General features: G+C 50.2%; 4 protein-coding genes across 5 annotated transcripts in view; 3 read left to right on the plus strand and 1 right to left on the minus strand.

The window, feature by feature from the left end:
• The window catches only part of nxn (nucleoredoxin), a 53830-nt gene extending 47969 nt beyond the window's left edge, over positions 1–5861 (plus strand). The window contains exons 7-8 of the mRNA XM_056611285.1: positions 678–802; positions 5648–5861. Coding sequence (XP_056467260.1) covers positions 678–802; positions 5648–5830 — 308 coding nt within the window. The 3' untranslated portion in view covers positions 5831–5861. The remainder of the gene's footprint in view (positions 1–677; positions 803–5647) is intronic.
• A 644-nt stretch (positions 5862–6505) lies between these two features.
• mrm3a (mitochondrial rRNA methyltransferase 3a) lies at positions 6506–9977 on the minus strand. The gene is made up of 4 exons (XM_056611171.1): positions 9571–9977; positions 8790–9034; positions 8162–8323; positions 6506–7878 (listed from the first exon to the last, which is right to left on the minus strand). Exons 1-4 carry the CDS (start codon positions 9942–9944, stop codon positions 7268–7270), a joined length of 1392 nt encoding a protein of 463 aa, XP_056467146.1. The 5' UTR covers positions 9945–9977; the 3' UTR covers positions 6506–7267.
• A 268-nt stretch (positions 9978–10245) lies between these two features.
• glod4 (glyoxalase domain containing 4) lies at positions 10246–12750 on the plus strand. The gene is made up of 9 exons (XM_056611301.1): positions 10246–10399; positions 10542–10591; positions 10692–10812; positions 10906–11050; positions 11458–11594; positions 11793–11879; positions 11974–12087; positions 12167–12253; positions 12342–12750. Exons 1-9 carry the CDS (start codon positions 10310–10312, stop codon positions 12405–12407), a joined length of 897 nt encoding a protein of 298 aa, XP_056467276.1. The 5' UTR covers positions 10246–10309; the 3' UTR covers positions 12408–12750.
• Positions 12751–12963: 213 nt separating this feature from the next.
• LOC130405961 (bridge-like lipid transfer protein family member 2) overlaps positions 12964–19387 on the plus strand; it is a 31819-nt gene continuing 25395 nt past the window's right edge. The window contains exons 1-12 of one of the 2 annotated variants that reach the window (XM_056611302.1): positions 12964–13130; positions 13688–13834; positions 14303–14429; positions 14557–14606; positions 14718–14859; positions 15719–15837; positions 16612–16672; positions 16758–16941; positions 17384–17507; positions 17706–17830; positions 18764–18831; positions 18937–19073. In XM_056611302.1, the coding sequence (XP_056467277.1) occupies positions 13761–13834; positions 14303–14429; positions 14557–14606; positions 14718–14859; positions 15719–15837; positions 16612–16672; positions 16758–16941; positions 17384–17507; positions 17706–17830; positions 18764–18831; positions 18937–19073 (1211 nt within the window). In that variant the 5' untranslated portion in view covers positions 12964–13130; positions 13688–13760. The remainder of the gene's footprint in view (positions 13131–13687; positions 13835–14302; positions 14430–14556; positions 14607–14717; positions 14860–15718; positions 15838–16611; positions 16673–16757; positions 16942–17383; positions 17508–17705; positions 17831–18763; positions 18832–18936; positions 19074–19387) is intronic. The other variant, XM_056611303.1, reaches the window with a different exon arrangement.

Below are 19387 nucleotides of genomic sequence, written 5' to 3' on the forward strand. Positions count from 1 at the left end.
CTCTCTCTCTCTCTCTCTCTCTCTCTCTCTCTCTCTCTCTCTCTCTCTCTCTCTCTCTCTCTCTCTCTCTCTCTCTCTCTCTCTCTCTCTCTCTGACCCGGGGTCGACACATCTCTTCGAACACGGAATGAAAACATTTGTAAACGAGAATGTCCCCCCCCTCATGTCGCGTCGTTTGAGTTCCCTGAACGAAGGAGCGTCCCATTGATCAGTGGCGCTGAGGAACACGACTGATAATACACTAACACCGCCTGGGCGGCCGTGGGGGCCGGGGGGGGGGGGGGGGGGCGGACGCCGCTCCCCCCTCCCTGAGTAGTGCGGGTCAGAGGGTTACGCCGCGGTGGAAATGAAAGAAGACGAGAGAATCGCACATGAAAGCAAAAAAAGAAATGAGTTTGGTGGCCGGCACTGACCTCCTCTTATCAGACCGCTCTCGCGGAGAACCAGCCCGACGCACGCTCACCCCTTTCATCTCCCCCCTGACTGCTCCTGACGGGCTGGCTGTCGCCCTGCGTGGTCGACACCGCCGTCGGTGTGTGAACGTGTGCATGAATGGATGAATTTGTGAATGGATGGCTGAATATTAGGCAGCATCGTGAAGCGCTTTGAGGAGGGGCCACCGGTTAGGCCAGCGCTGTCTAAGTGCCGTCCGTTAACCCCTGGCTCTCCTCTTTCAGACGCCGAGGAGGAGGGGGAGCTGGAGCCGGCCAAGGAGCTGGTCCAGCCCGTCGCCCTCAAGCTCATGGCCGCGTCCAAGGCCAAGGACGAGGAGATGCCCCTGCTGTTCTTCGTGGCCGGAGAGGTGAGACTCAGGTGGGGGTGGGGGGGGGGGGGGCGCTCACTCACTCGCTCACTCACTCAGTCACTCACTCTCTCACTCTCTCACTCTCTCACACACACACACACACACACACACACTTAACGTAAAGCCCTCCACTGTGCCCCCAGGATGTACTCAAACTCAGCGACTCTTCTCAGTTCTGAGCGTGCACTGAGTTTGTGCTCAGTGGCCTGGGTGAGGCATAAGATGGAGCTCATCGCTGGGGCCTCATGTCTGCCTGGGGGGTGTAGCTGTGTGCCGATGTCAACGCTCAGGGAGACGGAAGGTCACGCTGGGGGCCCCCAGCGCTGGGAGCCCCCAGCGCAGCGGACCGAGGATCCCCTTTGAAGGGGGCCCTCGTGAGCGGCCTGCCGTCCCAGCTTGGCACCGGAGCCCTATCCATGACCCGGGGGCTGGCCCGCCGCCCGCGTGCCACAGACCCAGCGGGACGGAGCCCGTCCCCGTAGTACGCCGTCTCCCTTTGATCCCCCCACCCCCGGAGAGAGTCTCTCTCTCTCACAATCGCTTGCTCTCTCTCTCTCTCTCGCTCTCTCACTGGCTCTCTCGTACTCACTCGTTGTCTCTCTCTCTCTCTCTCTCTCTCTCTCTCTCTCTCTCTCTCTCTCTCTCTCTCTCTCTCTCTCTCTCTCTCTCTCTCTCTCTCTCTCTCTCTCTCACACTCTCACTCTCACTCACACACACACACACTCGAGTGTTAAGCCCTCCGAGTGTGTGTGTGTGGGGGTCGTGTTCCCAGTGTCCCCCAGCGAGGCGGGGGCTTGGGTTTCTATAATGTGGTGGTGGCGGAGTATCTGGAGGAGGAGGAGGAGGAGGGCTGTGTGTGTCAGCCCGCCTCCTCACCCCTGGAGGGGGAGACCCGACCCGGCCGCGAATTGCCAGCGGCCGGACGGAAGGGGGACAGACGGGCTTCACTGGACAGATGGCGCTCTCTCTGTAGGAGGGGCACCGCGGTTATTTTCAGGCCCTCCTCGCCGCCGCAGGGTTACGGTTACAGCCGGGCGTGCCGGGACGCAGACTCCCCCTGCATGGGCGGGACGGGGGGCAGGTGTAGGTTTACTGTCAGGGATCGTTTGGACTCTCCTCCACTCCGCTCCCAGGCTCGGTGTGCTCCTACCCAGAGGGCCACAGGCAGGGCATTGGGCCTGGGTCAGGCCTAGTGCCAACATGCTCCTTGAACTGGGTCACGCCTGGGTCAGTCCTGGTGCCAACATGCTCCCTGGGTCTGGTCTGACCCAGGCCTGGGTTAGGCCTGGGTCTGGCCTGGTGCCAACACGCTCCGGGCCCGACCAGCTGCTGGCTTCTCGCTGTCCGTCACTAACTGGTCTGTCCGCCTACCGGGGGGAAACACATGTGGCTCTTGTTAGTCCTTCTAAAAGAAGTCCTGCATCTTTTGCCCCTGGGTATCCAGAGCTACAGGCGGAGGCATTAATAGCCCCGGACACTCGCGTTACTATGGTGTCTTCATAAAAAGACCATTATAGTCATCTCTTTGACTCTGAAACGGAAAATAAAATAAATCTGCATTTTGATCTATGACGAAACTGCAATGCATTACATTCGTTGATCCGATATTTCTGGGTATATAAAATATACACAATTGATTGCCCTACTTCTGAATAATTAAAGGTGCAGTGTGTAGAATCTAGCGCCATCTAGCCAACAGAATTAGCAGTTATATATAATATTCATGTATTATTATGAGTCTAATCCCATTAAAATAGGAGTCTTTGTGTTCTCGTTAGCTTTAAACAAGCTCTTAATCGCTACAAAGGGGGCGGGACCTCTTCCACGGAGGCCGCCATGTTTCTTTTCCAATTCAGGCCAGTACAGGCCACCGTAGTTTTTAGAAAGTGAGGGTGGGGACATTCGGTTGGCTGCAATTTACCACCTACTGCCACTGAATTCAACACCCGGGACCTTTTAAGTATTAGTTTGACTTATTAGTATAAAAAAAAGTCAATACCAAATGTGAAGCCGTGGCCGAAACCCCATCGACGTTCAAGACGACCAATCAGTTGAATGCTATCCTAAGCCGTCAGCAAATGAGAGGCCTATAACCCGGTATCGCCAGAGACCTTATCAGAGGCTGATTGTCTGCCAAACGCCACATTGTCTCGGGCCACACACACACACACACACACACATACACATACACACACACACACACACTTATCGGCGCTGTGCCTACACACACACGCGAGCAGAGAAGTCCTTTTGTCTGTTTGTCCGGTGGTGAGCCCAGGAGGGGGGGGCTGAGGGAAGTGGGCGGGGCATATGGAACGGCTGCAGCCACGGCAGCCAATGAGAAGCGGTTAACACGAGCAGCCACACAAAAGAAGATGCACGGCTTCGTACGGAGCCTAGAGTGACTTGCAGATCACATCTCCTCATATCTGAGTGCGCTGGAAACCTGGGAAAGCCCATGGTGACCGATGATGGCTCTCTGTGTCACCGCCGGCATGCGTGTGAGTGTGTCCAGATAGATGCATATCTACTTCACACGGTATGATTTACAGATCATACCACAGGCACAAAGGCCGTCTTGTGTTTGCAGGGGAACACAAACAGGTCACGTTAATCCTCTGCTAGTTAAAGAGAGGGCTCCCCTTTGTGTTTTACTTTCATCGCAAATTCGGCGCCGTCTGGGACTAATACCGTTTATCTGATCAATTGGGTCAAACTGACCAATCAGCTGGCCGCGTTGGCGTTGTGATGCAATGGGTATGAGGGCCATCTCCCTAACAAAACCGTAACCAAATCGCTCATGGTTCCTATATTACACAGCGTAGCTCTGAGATCAGCAGGCAAAGGGGATCTACTGAAGGGCGGCTCTATTTGAGATAAGGGAGAATGGGGCCCCACAGCGAGGTGGCCTGGAGAGTTAAAATAAGTACCGGGGCTGGGGGATGTACCCTGTTACTTTGTTATGACAGTGCACATAGTGAAGCATAAATCACAGAGCCATAACTGTACGGGCCTCACTGAACCCTTCTTCCTCGCTCCGTCTCCCAGTGACAACAGCGCCCCGCGGTGGCCGTCTCCGGTACGTCTCAACCACCGAACACCATCTTTATCATTCCCACATAAAAAAGACTGAAATGCTTCAGTATTTCTGTCTCTGTCTCTCTCTCTGTCTCTCTCCTGCCTCTCTCTCTCTCTCTGTCTCTCTCCTGCCTCTCTCTCTCTCTCTCTCTCTCTGTCTCTGTCTCTGCCTCTGTCTCTCTGCCTCTCTCTCTCTCTCTCTCTCTCTCTCTCTCTCTCTCTCTCTCTCTCTCTCTCTCTCTCTCTCTCTCTCTCTCTCTCTCTCTCTCTCTCTCTCTCTCTCTCTCTCTCTCTCTCTCTCTCTCTGCCTTTTTCTCTCTCTCTCTCTCTCTGCCTTTTTCTCTCTCTGATTCTCTCTCTGCCTTTTCCTCTCTCTGATTCTCTCTCTCATCGGCCCAGACAGGCTAAGCTGGGGGGAAATCAGGCCTGCCGGCCCGGGGAAGGGAGAGATTGTCTGATTAGATTTCCAGTAGAACCTGTCAAAAGTGAATTGTGGGACCTGGAACACTTCAACATGTGGACTAATCCCTGGAACGGAGGGAGGGGACGCGGGAACCCTTGTGGGGTGTGAAGTGTTTGGAGATGATCCCATTGCGGAGGCGGTACTGACACACAGGATGAATTTCGAGCCATTGTGCCTTTTTCGTTTTACGGTCTTTTTACGGCGGTTCCAAGTGGGTTTGGTTTGAGAAGGCGCTGCCGCCGTGTCTGCCGCTGTGCCAGAGTGATTTACACGCGCCCCCCCTGCGGCTGACTGAGCTGTAATCCTAACTGGTAGAAAGGTGAAAGGTGATCTTAGGCCTCAGGCGTGTGAACAGTAGAATAACCATTTTGGGGAGAACCAAAAATGTGTTCTCCACAACAGAAAGACGAGGCCGCCGGGCGCTCAGAAGGCATTCCCACGTTAATCATGCCCATGCTACATTCATTGCTGACCGCATGACTTTAAATAGACGGCAAGGGTGTGTCTGATTTCCCCCCTGCTGTTACAAGGTGAATAGGATTGTTAACAGCCTCCCCCGCTCCTTCATACTGCTAGGTTGTTTGAGAACCCCTGGCTCCCTACAGACCCCCCCAGGGCCCTGAACACATATAGAGAGTAATCCCCCCCCCACCCCACTCTACAGTATATGGCTATCAGCATGGAGCGAGGCTAATGCGCCCTCCGATGACACTAACCAGATGTCATTGGATACATTGGCAAGAATACACACAAACAGGGCTTTGTTCTGATTATGTTAGCGCGTGTTTAGAGTGGAGTGTGTAGTTCACATAAACGAGACACCATGGCTTCTTCACTGCAGCCGCCTTGGCTGGTCAACAGAATGAAACCACACAAGTCGTTTATCTTTCTTGAAACCCATTTGACCTGAAGACACTCAAAGTATGTCCAGTGAAATGGATGGCTGCAGTGAATGGTAAACGGACTGCATTTATGCAGCGCTTTTCTAATCAGTGGCCACTGAAAGGGCTTCACAATGCTGCCTTACATTCACCCATTAATGCACACATTGACACACCGACGGTGGTGTCAGTCACGCAAGGCGACAGCCAGCTCGTCAGGAGCAGTGAGGATGCGGTGTCTTGCTCGGGGACACCTCTGCACTCAGGGGATCGAACTAGAGTCCTTCTGGTCTACCTCCTGGGCCACAAGCTGCCACACTGTGATGACGTAACACAGAGAAAGTCCCTTCCGCACCGCTAACCCCCTCTCCCCCCCCCCCCCCCCCCCCCCCCCCCCCCCCCCCCGCCCCCCTTCTGCAGGACGACATGACGGACTCCTTGCGGGACTACACCAACCTGCCCGAGGCGGCGCCGCTGCTCACCATCCTGGACATGTCCGCCCGCGCCAAGTACGTGCGCGACGTGGAGGAGATCACGCAGGACGTCGTCGACCAGTTCGTCAGCGACTTCCTGGACGAGAAGCTCAAGCCAGAGCCCATCTGAGGACCGGACCCCCGCGTCTAAAGACTCAAAGCCCCCCGTCCCCCACCCGCCCCGATCTTCAGACCCCCCCCCCCCCCCCCCCCCTTGTTGCTATGCCCCTCCCCCTCCCCCCGACTCTGTCAGACTGTTAGAGACTTGTCGACTGACATCTTACATCTTTCGGTTGTTGTTTTTGTACTCGCCCCTCTTCCATGGAGTCCGCTCCCCTCCTGTGGTGCCTTGCGTTGACTGGAGCCCCCACAGTAAGATGCATATAAATACATCTATGTGTTTATATGCATTAGCTGCTTGGTCTGCAGTCAAGCATTTATTTGTTTTTGTTCCCCCCCCCTCTCCAGAAGACACCAGCCCGTGAGCCGATGGACCTACATACGTACTTAGCGGCGAGAGCGTTGTTACATTTGGTTTTGTGATACCAGCCGGGGAAAGAATAGCTGGCAGATGAGATGTTCACCGTACACGTGTGCTAATGAGCCAGTTGGATGTAGCTGTTCGCTTTTTAAGGCAATCTCTGTTGTGTTTGACTGAACATGTCGTAAAGGACTCGATATTTCCTAGGAATAGGCTTAACTTAATCCTGTCTTATTCTTATGGTGGTTTTCATCTCACCACTCGCAGGGATTTTCAGTGAAGGTCCCTCCGATTCAAAAGGCACGACACGCTTTGCGAAGAGATTGTATAATTGTTGTGTAACTTCTTGCCATTGCCAGGTTGTATTTCAACTCACGACTTCACAATCATTAAAAATTCACTGTCAAGCACAAATTATTTGCATTGTCAACTACAGAAAGATTTGAGGAATTAAGACTTTCCAAGACTATCGAGCAGAAATACTGAAATGTTTTCCAATTGTAACCTTGATGTTAAAGTATTTCTCACATGTTTTACACATCATGCTGCAATTGGCCAGGTATTGTCACCTCCTTGTGGTGAAATAATCAACTGCAGGTATAAAACTACATTAAGCCATTATGGAGCTGTGATAGCCGATGTCACTGACGTCTATGAAGGCCCTAGTCTAGTGGCAACCATGTGATATCCATCACTGAATGGACTTGTCATTAATGATAATTCAGTTTCTCAGACACAAACAAGCTTCCGTGCCAAAAGCAGAAAATCTGTGTTCTTCTGTAATGACTTGTAAATGGCTCAGAGGGTGGATGTATACCAACACATTCGCATGGAGTTATATATTTTATTTACAGTGTAGGCTAACTTCATATATAAATCACTAGACAACCAATCGCAGTACAAAAACGACCTCAGAGCCTGTGGTTGAAGACCTTGATTAATGCAGTCCCTCTCCCTACAAATCAAAACTTTCAGCCCTCAAAGATCCTTCAGCAGTACAGGCCAACACACCACAAACCAACTGTAAACGGGCAAAACGTCTCATGAATCATCACAAACAAACTCCTCATTCAAACACAAACGCACTCATATCAGCCGTCTCTCCGCTTTCCCTTTCCTTGCGGAAGTCTCCACCGAGTCCAACATCTGCCTCCGTCCCTCGAAGAGGAGGATGCTGGCCGCCATGGCCGAGTTCAGGCTGTCCACGCCATGCACCATGGGTATCCGCAGCCGCCGGCCCCCCGTCTCCGCCGCCAGCCCCACCGACTCCAGGCTCAGGCCGTGGGTCTCCCCGCCCACCACCAGCGCGGCCGGCCCCCGGCCCCACCCCTCATGGTAGAGCAGGGCGTCGACCCGGGGCAGCTGGAGCCCCGCGGCCGTCTCGTCGTCCGAGTCAGAGTCCGAGTCGTACTCGTCGTGGTCGGGGTTCCCCCGTCCACGCCGCGTGCTCACCCAGCCGTAGTCCCCCGCCTTCAGGGCTCCGGTAGGTTGACCTCTGACCTCTGCGTGACGATGCTCCGTTACCTCTTCTTCTTCTGCGCTCGCGGGGCCACAGTAGTTGTCGGCCACATGGACGGAGGTGTGCTCCGGGAGGCGAGCTCTGATGTCCTTCCAGTCCAGGCTGCAGTGGACGGGGAGGCGGAAGTGGGCGCCCATCGCCGCACGCAAGACCTTCGGCTCCCAGGGGTCCACGCAGCCTGTCGGAGAACAGAGTCACGTCTTTATCGGAGAACACGGAGTCAGGTCTTCTTTATCGGAGAATACAGAGTCCTTTATCGGAGGGCAGAATCAGGCCGTCTTTATCTGAGTATACAGTCATGTCTTTATCGGAGAACAGAATCAGACCGTCTTTAACTGAGAATATAGAGTCACGTCTTTGTCGGAGAGTAAAGTCACATCTTTATCGTAAAACACAGTCACGTCTATCGTAGAATAGAGTCGTTTCAAAGTCGACAGGCCCCGAGTGACCTTTGACCTTACCCTTGGTGAGCAGGACGTCCCGGCAGCCGGCGGCGGCGGCCGAGCGCAGGATGGTGCCCATGTTGCCGGGGTCCCGGATGTTGTCACAGATCAGGGACAGCGGCACGGTGGGGCGGGCCTTGGGGAAGCTCATCTTCTCCGGGTCGGGGCGGGAGAATATGGCTGGAGGAGGGAGAAGACGACCGGTGAGCTAGGATCAACACGCCTACTAGAGGCACACCTGCAGCTGCTTCCAGTTTGTAGGAACAGCATGAGGCCCGGGAGTGGCTTGTGTCAGTGTCTTGGGTGTAACCCCTTGCTGCTCTCTGAAGCCGGCCCCGTGTCTGAATTCACTAAACTGGCTGTAGACAAAAGTGTGTGCCAATGAGTGAATCAAATCAGGAGACTAGGGTAGCAAAATATAGCAACAGAGCTGATCCTGCAAAGAGCAGCAAGCCATACAGTTCATCTGTCTGATGTTTACACATGACTGTCGCTTAGGGACTGAATCGAGGATAACCAATACTTACGAACACTACTCCTTCCCAGAATAGAGCCTTAAGTTGTATATTAACAACAGACTTTCTTATTGTCCAATAAGCCTATACAGACAAGGCTTATTGGACATCATTTATTTCCGAAAACGTACCCATCACCCCCTGAGGAGCCACAAGTTCGGACCAGATCTTGATCTCCTCAAACTTGACTTTAACCAGAGTGGCTCTCTTCAGCTTGTCCAGGGGCAGCTCACACAGCTTCTCCACCCGGCTGAAGAACACCATCTGGGGGTGGGCTCCGGCCTCCAGGGCGTCGCAGATCAGACGCTTCCCCTCCAGAAGGATCTTACCCTGGTGCTCCCGGAACGTCCGAGAGCGGGCGATACTTACCACCCTCCTGTGGGGGAGAAAGAAATCGTTTTCCATTAAACACTCGGAGCGCATCTTGTTTTAGGTGAGAAATTAAAGCACTATCGGTAAATGGACTGCATTTATACAGTGCTTTTCTAACCGGTGTCCACTCAAAGCGCTTTACAATACTGCCTAACATTCACCCATTCACACACCCGATGGTGGAGTCAACCATGCAAGGCGACAGCCAGCTCGTCAGGAGCAGTTAGGGTGAGGTGTCTTGCTCAGGGACTCCTCGAAACAGCCAAGAGGGGCCGGGGATCGAACTACCCCCCCCCCCCCCCCAATTGAAGTAAAGACGAGGAGACACTGCTTATTCGGACATCCACTGAGTGTAGTTTGGTTGTCATGTGGATGCGTGCCCTTGGACGTGTTTGGGTCACATATGTATTAAAACAACGGATAACATTGTCATGTGACAGGAAACCCTGTGTCCTATATATTCAATGCGAAAACAAACATACTATTGGTTATAAATGATGATAATAGCTTGGTACCAAAGTCAAATACAATCAAACTCACGCCAGTCTTTTGTCTCCGGGGAAGGCTGTTTCGAAACGAAGTCCTCCGATTCGGTCTTTGGAAAAGGTGATGTTTGATTGCTCCGATGCAGGCACAGACGCATGGCTCGGGATCATGATCGCTGCTGGAGGACTGAAGGTCCTCTTCATCCCAGGAGCTTTTGGAGGAGCGGGCTTCGGTTCCTTCCGACCCTCAGACCCCTTTGGAGGAGCCACGGTCTCCCTGTTGCTGTCGGGAAACAACACCTTGACGGGTGTCCTCCTCAGCCCCCTCACATACCGCCTTGATTCCACTGTGTAGTCGCAACCTCCCCTCAGTAACACGTTTCGCTCCGTGGAGAGCAGAATTATCACGTTTCTCATGTAGGCCGCCATATCTGGCCTTTCTTCTTCTCCTTCAACAACACTGTCAAATTAACCCCGTCCGGTGCTCCCCTCTAGCGGATGGTGTGGTAGTGCATCCACATTATTATATTATTTTAATAATATAGCGTTGTTTATTAAAATCCTATTCAACACAAAGATTATTTAAATTCTTATATTATGTGTAAAATAAAAAAATAATACGAACCTCATTATTTATACATCTGTGTGCAACAACTGTGTACAACTCGACTTTATGTACCAACATAAAGTCGATGTCAGAAACATCGATGTCATCGAGGAGATCCAGTCAATTACCGCAGCGTCGATGCTGTATTCTCGATCTGCCTGGAGGATCTGCTGCTGCTGCTGCTGTGATGGCTATGAGGCGAACACTACATTTTGTTTTTAAAGTTGGTGACCGGGCCAAAACAGCCACATTTTACCGAGATGTTCTGGGCATGAAGGTATCTCGTGGTTCTACTCTTGGGTTATCCACATCAGCGCTGACCACTATGTTGTTAACGTGCATGGCATTGTTTCATTTCATGTTAATTATGGAAATATGACGTTGGCGGATTTTTTCACTAATGTATTCGTTCGTTTCAGATTTTAAGGCATGAAGAGTTTGAAGAAGGCTGCAAAGCAAGTTGCAACGGGTACATTGATCTGCTCAACCTGCTCTTGAACTTTGGCTAAGTGTATTGGACTGGAGAACATTTCAACACCGTTGCAATCTCTTGCATGTGCTATCTGCAGGCCTTATGATGGGAAATGGAGCAAGACCATGGTCGGGTTTGGTCCAGAGGATGACCATTTCGTGGCTGAACTGACATACAATTACGGCGTCGGAGAGTATACCCTCGGCAATGACTTCCAGGTCCGCAACAAGGGGTTTATAATAATACATCATAGTGACCTGATAGTTAACTATATGTTAATCATTCATATTTTTGATTTCTTATTTTATCAGGGATTGACTCTGCAATCGAGCCAAGCTGTGAGGAACGCAAAGCGTCTAGGATGGCCCCTCACGGAGGTGGAGGAGGCCGTTTACCGCACGGAGGCTCCCGGTGGATACCCCTTCTACCTGGTGGACCGAGAGCTGCCCCCCAGGGGTGAGTCTGGGGGATGCCCCTTTAACCCGGCGACAGAGAGCAGCCCCCCAAGGATGCGTCTGGGCTGGGCCTTCTGAACCTTCCCATATCTTTCAACATCAACTGTATTTCACAAAAATGTTTCACATTACTTCACAAAAACTTTTCACATTGAGGATATCTGAACAGGAAATCATTGCATAAACTAATGAACTTCTTTCTTCTACTCTGCATGGCTGCTATTCTGGAAATGCCTCACAATTAGTTAATCAATTGTTAAATAATGCATTATTGAAAATATTATAATGTATAATGAACCGGCTATTCATTGCTGTAATCAAATAATTGCAGGAGTTTTCGACTCCAGTTCTGATACCATGTATTGATAGGATGCTGAACATATGTAATGAGGCTTCCCCTTGTTACAGACCCAGTGCAGAAGGTTTGCCTGGGCGTGTCAGACCTGCCTACAACCACCCACTACTGGACCGATCTACTGGGGATGAAGGTGTTGGAGAAGGATGAGGAAAAGAAGACCGTACTTATGGGATATGAAGACAAGCAGGTGTGTCAAAATGAATATGTGGCGTCTGAGAAGTATATTAATATAGATGTAATTATACAACTACTATAAATATAAAATAAAACTGTGTGTATTTGGGTCTGCGTGTGACTGTGTGTGTGTGTGTGTTCGTGTCCGAGTCTGACTCTGTATGTCTGTGTGTGTCTGCGTTTATTTGTATGTGTCCATTTGTGTGTCTAGTGTAAGCTTGAGCTTCAAGACGTGGGTGGGAGTATAGACCATGGAACAGCTTTTGGAAGAATAGCCTTTTCATGCCCAAGAGACCAGGTATAACAACCAATAATTCAACATCACTAATGCTTCATTTCTGTTCACCTTTTGATTCAAATAAAAATGGTTCTAAGTGGCTTCGCCTTTTCAGTTACCTGACCTGGAAGCCTTGATGAAGAAGGAGAATCAGAAGATCCTCACTCCATTAGTCAGCCTGGATACCCCAGGAAAGGCTACAGTAGAAGTGGTCATTTTGGCAGACCCAGTAAGTGGATTACGGAGCTCCCAATTCAAGCTGATCATTAAGTATTTTCCCATTACATAATATCTACCATTTCTTTCAGAATGCCCACGAGATTTGCTTCGTAGGGGACGAGGCATTCAGGGAACTTTCCAAGGTGGATCCCAATGGAAATGCACTGCTTGATAAGGTTTGTGAGGATCCAACATTGAATATATGAAGCTGATATGAAGCGTTGGTCACAAGGTCAATGCATTCTTTACTCCATTTGTTTCCAGGCCATGGCTGAGGACAAGAGCGAGGAGTGGTTCGCCCAACACAACAGACAGAAAGCTATCGCATGAGAATACTGATGGCTGAATGGAAATCTACAAAAATAAATAGTAGTCAGAATATTCTGTGACTAGATAGGAGAATTGCACTGTTAAAGTGCAGGTTAAACTTGGTAGAAAGATCCACCTCTGTGTAATGTGAACATGGTTCCGCCATATGCCAGCACAACAGTGATTCAACACAACAGACGACAAGGAGGTGCGAGGACAACTGAGTTAATATTTAATTTATTTACAACCGTCTAGTAGTAATCGGGTTAATATATCTGAAATCTATGAATCCCTGTTCCTAATCCTCCATACAATATTGTACAATATTGAACATGAAAAATAAACTGACAATTTAATAAATCTCTAATTTTCTCTTTCATTCTTTCTTATTTATTTGTACCCATTAAGTGAAATATAGTGAATACTAGTTTGTAAAGGGGCTGACAGGTGTGCCCAACATGTCTTGCCACAGAGGGCGCTGTTGGCCCGTTTCGAGAGCGGGTCAGATGTGATGCTAGCAGCCAGTGGTGCCAGATTGGGACATATTTCCCGCCCAATCAGGAAATCTGGCCCAATCTGGCAACACTGCTAGCAGCAGCTGAGAACCAGAGGGAAGCGGGGCTAGCGGTTCAGTTTCCTGTGTTTACCCGAACAGGAGCACCGTCTCACGGGCTGTGCTGTGTAGCATTAGGGGCGCTGCAGAAAAGCCACTGGAAATATGTTAACATAAACTTAAAACAGAGGGTAAGTGCTGCAGTGGATAGTTAAATTGTACCCTTTAAAAAATATATTTTTGTTCAGTTTAGGATTAGAACTGCTAGCTGCATATAACTAGTTTTTGCGCTAAGCTAACTTTGCTAGTTACAGTCCGACAGTCCTCCACCCCCAGCTCATAATTATTGGTGACCGTTGTTGTCATTCATTTCTCCGGGCTAGCTACGTGGCTGTTATCGCCTGCAGTGTGGGACTGGAGGAGCAGTGCCCGTACTGGTTGCTCTACACTCAAAACCACCAAGAATAGATCTAGCCTAATGTTTAATTCACTACCATATCACAGATTGGCCAGGCGTTTTAACCCATCTGGGATATAGCGGCTGTATCCTCTCTTAGTATTACGTCAACTCATGGGCGCTTTCGATTTGGACGTTGAGTTAACGCAGCCACCCGTCTGCTGTCGCTGTCAGACAGGCACTTTATGACATCCACTATCGCACTACCGTTTCTTTGTACCCAAAGCAGGAACAATTTTCATGACTGTGGCCGTTCTGTTTAATAAGGGGTAATGTTTCCAACCTTGACAGCAGCTGACAGCGAGGACCAAGGCACCCTGCCACATGACCGGGACGGCGGGGTGAACCAATTAGTTGGAGCAAGATGTCTTTGTTGCTGATATGTTCCCTGGGAGCTTTGATGGTCGGCATCACCTTTCTCCTTTCCCTAATCTTCAGGTAGGATGTGCCTTTATTGTGTTTGTGGTAGTCGCGTCATACAGCCTTTATTTGCTTTGAGTTTAATATGTATTGAGTTGACACACCCCAACAACCCCTTTTAAATCGGACATATTTGACTCGCCACGCCTGAAGTTTAAACAACGTTCTGTATCCATGTGTCGTTAAATACCTAGTACATCAGGATATTGTGCGTGTTTGTAGTCTGGAAGCTTGAATAGGACGCCCAGGTGCAGAACCACAAGTGACAGCTTGCCCAAGGAAGTATAGTGAGGCAAATATACGCACACGTCGAACAAATGATAGCACAACTTAATACACACTGCAGAATACAGTTCAGGCTTTATCAGACACAGCCTGAACGTTGTGTACCTTATTAGATAATTAACTAAATAACGATATAATACATTAATACACAACACAATGCTCGTGTGTGAAGACTAAGACCTCTATTTGTTGTTCCCACAGGTGGCTTATATGCACCTTGGCAGTGCGATTCTTCCAGAACTCACTAAACGCTGAGCTGAGGATCAAGTCTGTCGGGCTGTTCTCGGTCCGAGGAATAAGTATCCAGTTTCAACCCCAGCACACTCTGGTAGGTCACTGGCTGAGCTGTGTTTACCCGGCCTTCCTGAGGCCGGGGTGGTTACGACTGCATCTGAGAGACACACACTGTATACTCTACCGGTTATGAATGTTGTTGTGTCCCGTTTCTACCGCAGGAAATTGATCGAATATGGATCTCGAGCAAGCTGTTGAATCCGGACTTGCCGTAAGTAGTGCTTAAGTGTTTCTCTGTGAGGCGAGGATGTGTGCAGATCTCAGACACGCTGCAGGTTAAGATCTGCGGTTCTCCATTGAGGTGTGTCCCCCATGCCTCCAGGAGGTACCTGGCCCTCTGTGTGGGGGAGACGCGGGTCAGGTTCGACCTGGAGGCTCCTCTGAGGGCCGTGGTGAAGAGGAGCGATGAGGGGACCCCGGGGAAGATGCAGATCAACCCCACAATGCTGCGCCTGCTCTCACAGGTACGCGTGCTTCCTTCTTACCTCTCCTGAACTTAGAAGTCTATGTCCTGGGGAGGCGTGTGGCTCAGGAGGTTGGCTGCTTGTTCGATCCCCGGCTCCTCCTTGCTGAGTGTTGAGGAGTTCCTGAGCGAGACGCCTCACCCTGACTGCTCCCGACGAGCTGGCTGTGGCCTTGCATGATTGACTCCGCTGTCGGTGTGTGAATGTATGAATGAATGGTTATATGTCGCTTTGGATTAAAGCGTCAGTAAATTCTCCTAAATGTTAATGTCAGGTCTTGGTTTGTCGTCGTTCGTTGAGTGCGTGGTATTTCTCTATGAAGGGGAGGGGGGGGGGGGGGGGTTGATTTTTAATGCTGCGTGAGCACCTCACAAGGGCAAGGGTGGATTGAGCCAGCTGTTTGCAAAGCGTATTAAGCTGGCTGTTAATGATTTCTCAGAATGTTTAAAGGTAAAATGCAATCAGACTGTTGTTGTGTCAACAGCTGCGTGACACGGCTTTGTCCGACCGGCTGTATTGAGTTACACATATTGGTGGGTCTGGAAAATCGCCTCCTGAGATCTTAATCTGTGCTTTGTAGGGAGGGTTTGTGTTTTTTCAAAGATCAACCTTCCGAAATTGGGCCACTACATTTTAAGCTGAATTCATGGAATGATAGGCACAAGGTCACTCACAACGATGGACTGTGTCAGACTGTCCTCCTCTGTGGTAAATGCATGTGTTAACTAAACCCCTCTGTGTGTGTGTGTGTGTGTGTGTGTGTGTGTGTGTGTGTGTGTGTGTGTGTGTGTGTGTGTGTGTGTGTGTGTGTGTGTGTGTGTGTGTGTGTGTGTGTGTGTGTGTGTGTGTGTCCTCTCAGCTGCTGTCCTTCCACATGGCGTCCATCAGTGTGATGGTGCTGAACCTCTCCCTCTCGGAGTCTCTGTGGCACATGACGGTCACCGGTCTCGGCCTGCTGCTCGACCATCAGAGTAAACGGTAACCATGCAATCCACACGCTTATTGATCCCGTCCATCGGCTGCTGCTTGTTGCTACGTCTCTTATGTCTGAGGGGAAGGATCGGCTCCTGGGAAGAGGGTTTGATCGACTCTCCGCTGAAAGGTCCTTGGTTCAAACCCAAAGGTTATCGGTCTACCTGTAGGCATCCCTCAGTGAAATGCACTCGTCTCTGCTCATTGACCTAAATCTTAAAAGTTGTCACTCTTGGATGAAAGTGTCTGATAAGCCACTCATCATTAAAATTTCTTAAAGATCCCCTATTATGCTTTTTCGACTTTTATGATCTATAAACGTTGTTCTAATGATTTATAGTCATGTTTAACCATACTAAAGTGTTAAATAATTGCGTCCATGCATTTAGACGTGTTCCCTGCTGACCGTCTGGGCTGTTCAGAGCGCTAAACACTAGGGACGCTGGTCGCCATTCACTTGTTCAAATTTCCAGGATTTATCGACATAGAACTATCTGGATTTTCCATGTATGGTAATGCTGCAACATACTCTTCCGGAAGGTAACCAATCACAACGGAGTGGGGTTGGCAGGAGGGGGGCGAGGGGGCGGAGAAGGACGAAGCCGAGTGTTGACAGAGAATGCTGAAAGCGCTCGAAAATCAACATCGTTTTTTGTGCTGTGATTCGGTTCAGGTTGCTCTATAGGAGTCATAAATAAGAAATGAAGACCAGAAAAGTAGTATAATAGGAGATCTTTAATTAATAAATGCCAACCCATTCAGTTTGACTCTGTGTTTCAGGTTGGCATGGGTCTTTACTGCTGGGCAGTTGAGCAGCAAGGTTCTCAAGAACAGCCAGAAGGTAGGTCCCGACATAAGGCATGGGGAATGACGCCCGACGGGTCCCGTCCCATTGACCCACTGAGCGTCCCCCCGTCTGTCCCAAGGACATCTGTCTGGCGGAGGTGTCCCTGAGCCTGGGCCTGTCCGGGGATGTGGGCCTGCCAGACCTGAGGCCCCGCTCCCTGTCGCTGAGCGTGAGGAACCTGCTGGCGGAGCTCCACGAGGGACTGTTCCTCAGCCAGCTCCTGCTGCCTCCGGCCCCCTCCGCTGGCCCCCACACGCAGGCTGGTGAGGCCGGGGATCGACGTCGTCAGACACCGGCTCCTTCCGCCCACCGCTCCGCAGAGTGGCTCAACCTTAATGACATGGCCGTCTGCCAGGACGCACTGACCGTTATCACGCACACGCACACGCACACGCACACACACACACACACGGTGAAGTCAGGAGATTGCCTTTCACCCCGAAACCCATCAGTTCAATATCAATTCAAACTGAAAAGCAGTTTCAGCATATAACCACTTATTGCCATTAGCAACGGGACCTGGTAACTAAATCCATTACTTTTGTTGAAGTAACCTTTCAAACAGGGCCAGGGAAAGGGACCCCAATGTGTGTCTGCGCGAGGACATTAGTTTACTCGCAGGCTACACTGCTGCGTAATTGTAGAGCATTCATCGCCACGGATGTACCGTTAAGTGAATGTAATCAATTATTTATAACCTTTCAGCCGGCGAGAACGAGCGGTTCGTCCAAACTGAGACGGTGGAGCGTTTCCATCAGCTCGTTCCTCAGAGCGTCAACGTGGAGTTTGAAAACAACAACATCACCCTGTCCATGCAGAGCCAGAAGAGGTGAAGTCATCCAGCACGACACCTCTCTTATTATCCTGCTCAGCGACTTCCCACACGATGGGATTTGGTTTTACTTTATTGACGACGCGTCATCGTCCGTAACTAAAGAAGGCCGTGACAGTGTCCCTCTGTGCCTGAGTGAGTGTTAATGTTGTTTTTGGTCCCCCCTGGACGTGGCCCTGACTCCGCCTCGCGCAGACACCTGAACTGGACCCTGAAGTCTCTGAAGGTGGGCTACAGCCGGGACGAGGACCAGCCCGCCCTGGAGAGCTTCACCCCCCCGCTCCGCCTCCCCCACAGCAGCCTGGGGGTCCTTCTGGAAGGTGAGCAGACAGACAGTTAGACAGACGGAGAGCTCAGGCTAACTGCCAGCACTGAGGAGGACGTCTGCACACCTAGGAATCCAAAAGCAGCGTGTTTTTATTGATCTCTTAAAAGGGGTCACGTCTTGCTTTTTCGACTTTTCCCTTTGCTGTAGACTGTTATGGATGTATACGTTTTTTACCTCTGCTTAGCTAGAAAAATCTAAGTCCGAGCCAGGAGAAGTATTCGCGCCCATCGAGAACGCCCCTCAATAAGGGTGTGAAACTGCTTGTTTGCGTTCAAACTTTACTTCCCTAATATTGGGACGTCAGACTATGCAGTGGGCGGTGCTGTAGTGCAGAAGTCCCGCCTTCCGGCTCCCCGAAATGTTTACAACTTCTCAGGGGTGTGATTTTGCCGACACATGTGCAAAGCGTTCGACCAATCGCATCGGAGGGGGCGTGCTGACCAATCACAGCACAATGGGCTACTCGGGAGGGGGGCCTAAATGCGACACGATACAAATCAGACCGTCTGAATAATAAACGGTGTGAGAATAATAAGGAGTATTTTTAACATACAGGCATGTAACCCTATAGTAGTTAGTAGTACCCCCCACTATTTAGTAGTACCCCCAAATACAATAACTAGCCCTAAAAAATTGTGATCGACCGATATATCGGCCGATATTTGCGTTTTTTACGTGTACCGGCATTATTATTTTTATTTTTTTATTATTAGTATTTTTTTCCCGGCTAGATTTACAGATGTCATGTTGTCATCATTGTGTAATATTTATGAAGGAAATTGAGGGAGCAAAAGCAGTATCGGCTTGAAATATCGGCTCAAGAAAATCGGCATCGGTATCGGCCCTAAATAATCCATATCGGTCGATCCCTATAAAAGCACGATATGGGATCTTTAACGTTTTTGTTTTTCATTGATGTTCCCAGACGGCCTTCTACTCTCGCAGAGCCGACAGCGGATCCTCTGCCTGAACGCTTTGAAGACGGACGTGAAGGTACGAGGAACCTGTGCTTCCCGGCGTTACCGGTTCCTTCAGGAGAAGCCATGTTGAGCCGTTTGACTCACCTTCTTGTTGTTGTTCTTCCGCGGGTCTCCTCAGGTCACATCAATAAACATCTCCGGCTCCGTCACAGTCAGCACCTGCATCGTCCACTACCGTCACCAGGAGTTCTCCCATTGGCTGGATCTATTTCCATGGAAACAGCTGTTCCACAGGAAGGCAGCGCACAGGAAAAGGCGAGTCCCTCGGCCGTTGCGTTGTCACGGCGCCGGTTGCCCGGCGGCTGAGATCGGTTCAATATTCGTATCAAGTCAAGATACGTCATTATGTATATTATGTAAAAAACGTAATGATTTGACAGGTTAACACCCACATTTATAACACATGGGCTGTCTTTATCCACTTATATGTATCTTTCAATCTTTAACCCTTCTTTTCTTTCTTCCTCCTCGTGTCTGTGTCTCTTTGTGTGTGTGTGTGTGTGTGTGTGTGTGTGTGTGTGTGTGTGTGTGTGTGTGTGTGTGTGTGTGTGTGTGTGTGTGTGTGTGTG

Source organism: Gadus chalcogrammus, chromosome 16 (assembly GCF_026213295.1).
Source record: "Gadus chalcogrammus isolate NIFS_2021 chromosome 16, NIFS_Gcha_1.0, whole genome shotgun sequence".
Lineage (NCBI taxonomy): Eukaryota > Metazoa > Chordata > Actinopteri > Gadiformes > Gadidae > Gadus > Gadus chalcogrammus.

What these genes read in the sequence shown, in the direction of transcription:
- mrm3a (XM_056611171.1), bottom strand. Translation starts at nt 9,944, where the DNA reads ATGGCGGCCTACATGAGAAACGTGATAATTCTGCTCTCCACGGAGCGA. An exon ending in CCCGGAGACAAAAGACTGGC is followed by an intron (nt 9,035 to 9,570) that starts GTGAGTTTGATT and finishes TCTCCCCCACAG; the next exon opens with GAGGGTGGTAAGTATCGCCC. An exon ending in GGCTCCTCAGGGGGTGATGG is followed by an intron (nt 8,324 to 8,789) that starts GTACGTTTTCGG and finishes TCCCTCCTCCAG; the next exon opens with CCATATTCTCCCGCCCCGAC.
- glod4 (XM_056611301.1), top strand. Translation starts at nt 10,310, where the DNA reads ATGGCTATGAGGCGAACACTACATTTTGTTTTTAAAGTTGGTGACCGG. An exon ending in GAGATGTTCTGGGCATGAAG is followed by an intron (nt 10,400 to 10,541) that starts GTATCTCGTGGT and finishes CGTTCGTTTCAG; the next exon opens with ATTTTAAGGCATGAAGAGTT. An exon ending in TGGTCATTTTGGCAGACCCA is followed by an intron (nt 12,088 to 12,166) that starts GTAAGTGGATTA and finishes CATTTCTTTCAG; the next exon opens with AATGCCCACGAGATTTGCTT.